The sequence below is a fragment of the Aphanomyces astaci genome (genome assembly GCF_000520075.1).
Source record: "Aphanomyces astaci strain APO3 unplaced genomic scaffold supercont1.9, whole genome shotgun sequence".
Classification (NCBI taxonomy): Eukaryota; Oomycota; class Saprolegniomycetes; order Saprolegniales; family Verrucalvaceae; genus Aphanomyces; species Aphanomyces astaci.
The window spans coordinates 355,343-360,187 of record NW_009798272.1 but is presented as its reverse complement, the minus strand read 5'-3'; the positions used below and the strand labels follow the sequence as shown (position 1 = coordinate 360,187).

The 4,845-nt window shown below is 45.1% G+C and overlaps 1 protein-coding gene across 2 annotated transcripts in view; it reads left to right on the top strand.

Annotated features, from left to right (window-relative positions):
* Positions 1–1,875, top strand: part of H257_04934 — a 3,425-nt gene extending 1,550 nt beyond the window's left edge. The window contains exons 3-6 of one of the 2 annotated variants that reach the window (XM_009829599.1): positions 1,051–1,200; positions 1,241–1,355; positions 1,415–1,744; positions 1,850–1,875. In XM_009829599.1, coding sequence (XP_009827901.1) covers positions 1,051–1,200; positions 1,241–1,355; positions 1,415–1,703 — 554 coding nt within the window. In that variant the 3' untranslated portion in view covers positions 1,704–1,744; positions 1,850–1,875. Of the gene's footprint in view, positions 1–1,050; positions 1,201–1,240; positions 1,356–1,414; positions 1,820–1,849 lie in introns of those variants that run through there. The other variant, XM_009829598.1, reaches the window with a different exon arrangement.
* The last annotated feature ends 2,970 nt before the right edge of the window (positions 1,876–4,845 follow it).

Here is a 4,845-nt window from a genome sequence, read left to right as displayed (position 1 = left end):
AGAATTACAGTTTTTAACTAACCACCCAAAAAATATGCAAATGGGTATTGTGCTTTCGAGTGAAATTTCGTGTTGTGGCGTGGTTTCTCGTTGGAATTTAAATCGATTTGATTGGCTACCTCAGATGAGCTCAAAATTATTAGCCAATCAAAACCTTCTCAATGAAATTCAACCAATCAGATCGATTGTGGATCGGTTTGGTCGGCGCGATTCGATTGCACCCCCTCCCCAAATTTGTATCAAATTGACAATATATAAAGACTTTTCTTAAAATGGTGCATCTTAAATTGGACCGCTTGTTTTAAGCTGTTTGTGGACAAAGTGGTGTGAATGATAATGAATTCTAACATATCGCATTCATAACTCCCGAATAGTACCCTTTTACGAACGGTTTGAGCCGTTTTACGAACTCTTTTGCCCGGATATACATAGGATTTACGAACTAAACGAATACGTAAGTGGTCACTATCAGAGTGGTGTCACTGGAGCAACCTTGTTCTTTGTATATCGGAAATATATTCGAAAAATATACACCTTTTACGAACTCTTATGAACTTCTTTATTCGGATGAATTAAAGTTCCATTTGCGGTGTGACGATGGGCAGGACCAAGCGCAAACATGATGAGGATGATTCCGAAGCAGTTGCAGGAGACCGTGTTGTCGTCTTATGGCTAGTCAATGACACAAGAACCCAGTATGCGTACATAATAGAACGCTTCAAGCGATGGCTGCTCAGCGAACACCCAGAGTTCGTTGTCGATTCCGTCGTCCAATAAAGTACCTTTACAAGGAAGCGAACATCAAGATGCACGACGAACTGGAAGCTAGACTCAAAGGTACGATCCTTGTAATTGTATTTAATTAACAGTTATGCACGTTCGAGTAGATTTTGCAAACGGATAGAAGCGTCACATTGCCCAGCTTAGAGAAGACGGTGAAATGCCAATCGGGGAGGGCAAATTGCCCATGACGGTAGATGGTATCTATATTTTGCATGAATAACTATTACTCAGCGTCTCATGTTCTGGACATTTTGAATTTATTATTAGGTTATGCGTATTTGGCCAAAGCAGCACTGTCAGCGCGGAGGGACCACTTTCTTGCCGTCAACGCTCACACGTTTCTCCTTTTTTGCTGGAATTTAATGGCTCGTTCAGTATCTACAGCATCAATACGTTTTGACAATGTCACATGGCAAGGTATTTATTTAATTAGGTGCGTGGATTAATATAGACCTAGGCGACGCGCTTTTAGTAAAATTCGGGAGAACGAAAAGCAACCAAGAGGGAGCTGCATTGTTTCCCAAGCACGTATACGCCAATCCCTTGTGTCTGTGGATCTGCCCAATCTTGAGGTTCCTACAGAACTTTCTGGATTGATTTCTATTTTATTAATTGCTGTGTACTTTATTAGCCTCGCAGTAATTGTATTCACGAGAAGCCTGCCAGTTGGCCAACGCACAACCTTGATCTTTGGGGTGAACGCGCAAATTCGGTTTTCGAAGTGGCTACTGAAAACGTGTGCCGTAAACGAAGCAGACATACTTGCCATGGGCATGGCAATATCTGAAATTGGCACCCATTCCTTCCGAAAAGGAGTGGCTACAGCATTGTCAAACACCCCTGGGTGGACCCCAGGCGGTATCCGTGTGGCTGCGTGCAGGTTGGACCCTGGGCAGTGTACAAGGACGGTACATTTTTGAAGGATCTGGTGGCGATCAATTCGTTGGTCGCGCAGCAACAGGTTGGTTATTATTACATGCTTTCGATTCGGTTCATTTATATGTCCAATTTTTATATTTTGCAGTGACATTATTATAAACCTCTCAAATAAAAAAATAAACGTTAGGCTTACCATTAACTTCCAACACATTCGCATCCTTGCCGCCGCATTTTTCTGGTCGTCCAGCACTCTCCTTGGGCGAGTGAGTGAGTGGGAATCAGTTCTGCCCGGCTATTCAATTGAGTACCCTGCGGGCTTTCGATGTGTGATGCCGTACTTGTTGGCATAGTTGGCGTATCATCGTGATTGGTTGAAGTCAACTTTGGACGCTAGCCATCCTATATTTTTGTCCCTAATTTGGCGGTCAGGGCTACTGAGCCATTTGTCAGCACGGGTGCATGGTGATGTCATGTTAAATGCAGCTACTGGAATGGTTGCAACTGGTGTACCCCCTCACGTTACCATGATGGACCGATTGAGCCGTTTGGAAAGTGGGCTCCAGGAGTTTCAGACAACAGTGTTTGATAATATCGACGCCATCCCGCAAAGTGTGGCCACTAAAATCCAAAATCAAGCAACGGACTCGGCCCCCGTCACATTTAAAATGATGAAAGAGTCATTCGCAGAACTACGGACTCAGCTCTTGGAGCATTTACAACCTATGCCAACGGATATCCTCGGAGAGGATTCCCTACGAAGTGTAACGACGTGCGCTCCTCAAGAACAAACTGTACCCGTGGGATTAACCTATACTGGGAAATTGATGTGTCCCAACAGCAAGTTGTTTGATTGGTGGGCTGCGTGGTGGTGCGAAAATTCTGCCGAGAACATTCCGCCGTTTTACAAATTGCGGCGAAAGGATTTTCCCGGATACAAGGACAAAGTCAACTTTTCCAAGGCAACAGTTGTGGTTGACCTCATTCTAACAACCTGTGACCTCAACCGCAGCGAGGTTTTTGCAATGACAGTTCATCAACGCAACGAGGTTTATCAAACTGCGATGACGTCGATTTGGTTAGCCATCGCAGCTGCAGGCAGTAATCGCGCAGCAAAACGACGTGTCAACGAGATATCCTACCACACTCTGTACGACTTGATAAAAAAGTACAACCTTAATAAATCATGATTTGGATCATTGTATTCTCTGCTTACGCTACACACCTCCAGCTCGGAAGTGGCGAATCCTTGATGGAGCTTGACACGCAGAAATGAAAGACTCTTGTTTTCCGCTGTGGGCATGCCTTAACATACATTTTGATCGCTACCTATCAGTGTATATGATTCAATCGCGATTCAGACAATATAATCAGAGCGTACATGCGGTAGTGACGTTGCACTGGTGTGTTTGGGTCGCACCAGGATCCATCGGCCGTCGCCGCGGTCGTTGGCCTGCCACAATGTGCATGCCCGGGAGACTGCTCGGTGCAATTGACCTACCTATGTATAAGATATATGAGTCATGCATGCAGTTATGCAGTCATCATCACTGTGTACCTCCCTGAGTGTTGAACAAGTGATTCGGGCGCGTTGTCGCCGCAAGTGCAGTCACCGTGATCGCTGGATAATTGTTTCTGCGACAAACTCATAAAAGTGAATATGTATTAATACTGAGAGGAGTTCGTGAATAGTTCGTAAACAGTCCAATATCAATGAATAGTACGAAGTATACGCTTATGGGCAACGCATGATGAGATTAATTGAGTTTGGATTATCATTTTACTGTAAAGTCTGCGAACATCCTGATTGGCTAAAACGTGAATTTTTCCGGATAACACAACCTCAAAAGCAGGGACGCCTGAGTTTTCGATAGAAATTAAGAAATATTTTTGATATATTTTCAAACTCCTCGAAAATAGTTCGGATAACATCCCTGCCTTAAACCATCCACGCTGATGATGAGGGGCTGGTCGCGGAATATAAAGTCCATGTCCGAAACTGAGACGTATCCGGACAAAATATTTTCGCAATCCAAAAAATGTCGATCAATACTTTTTCGTTTTTTATGAAAATGAGTCCCAGACATGAACGGGCGTCGATGGACCATCCACGCCTCAAAACTCGCATCCATGTCTGAGTTATTCCGGAAGCGTGAATGATTGTGTTATCCGGATAATTTGGGTACTAACCAATCAAAATCTCGGAATATCTTGAAACATGGACAGAAATATTCCCCGACCAGCCCCTCATCAGGCAAACGGTCGCACATCGTGTTCCCTGTGAATGCCGAGCCGACGCGTCGAGTTGGAAGGACTGCAACATGGTCGCTTTGACGGTGCCGACAGTGTGACAGCAGCACAAAAGTTGAATCCAACTCTACAGTTACAGTACAAGTGGAAAGTGACGTGGCTTGACGTTGCGACAAGACCAACGCATTCCAGCACAGCAAATGCTGGTGGCTGAGACGAACACTACATTACGAGCCAACACTGATTCCCTTCAGTGCAAATGCGTCCTAGCGCTGAATAAACTGGTAAACTGTCGTCGTAGCATCAGTGTGGTAAAATTGTTGCTTGATGATGAGAAGTAAATTCCTCCCACCATCTATTTATGCATATAAGCCCCTGCATCGTGAAAGATGAGGCAGTAAGTTGACACCAACGCATGAAAAGCGACCAATTTGACTAAGCCTTCGATCTCGCGAGCCGACATGGCGATTTCGGTAGGGATGGGGTTGTTCATGAAGGACGAAAAGTTCTTGTGATGCATTTTGAACTTGCGACAGTGAAGCTGTCCAAGGCTCGAAAGTAAGACTCCCACAGGGGTGCTGGCTAAGGAGAAGCAAGGGAACAAGAAGAGGACACTACGTTACGAAAGGATCGCACATCGTGTTCCCTGTGAATGCCGAGCCGACGCATCGAGTTGGAAGGACTGCAACATGGTCGCTTTCACGGTGCCGACACTGTGACAGCAGCACAAAAGTTGAATCCAACTGTACAGTTACAGTACAAGTGGAAAGTGACGTGGCTTGACGTTGCGACAAGACCAACGCATTCCAGCACAGCAAATGCTGGTGGCTGAGACGAACACTACATTACGAGCCAAGACTGATTCCCTTCAGTGCAAATGTGTCCTAGCGCTGAATAAACTGGTAAACTGTCGTCGTAGCATCAGTGCGGTAAAAT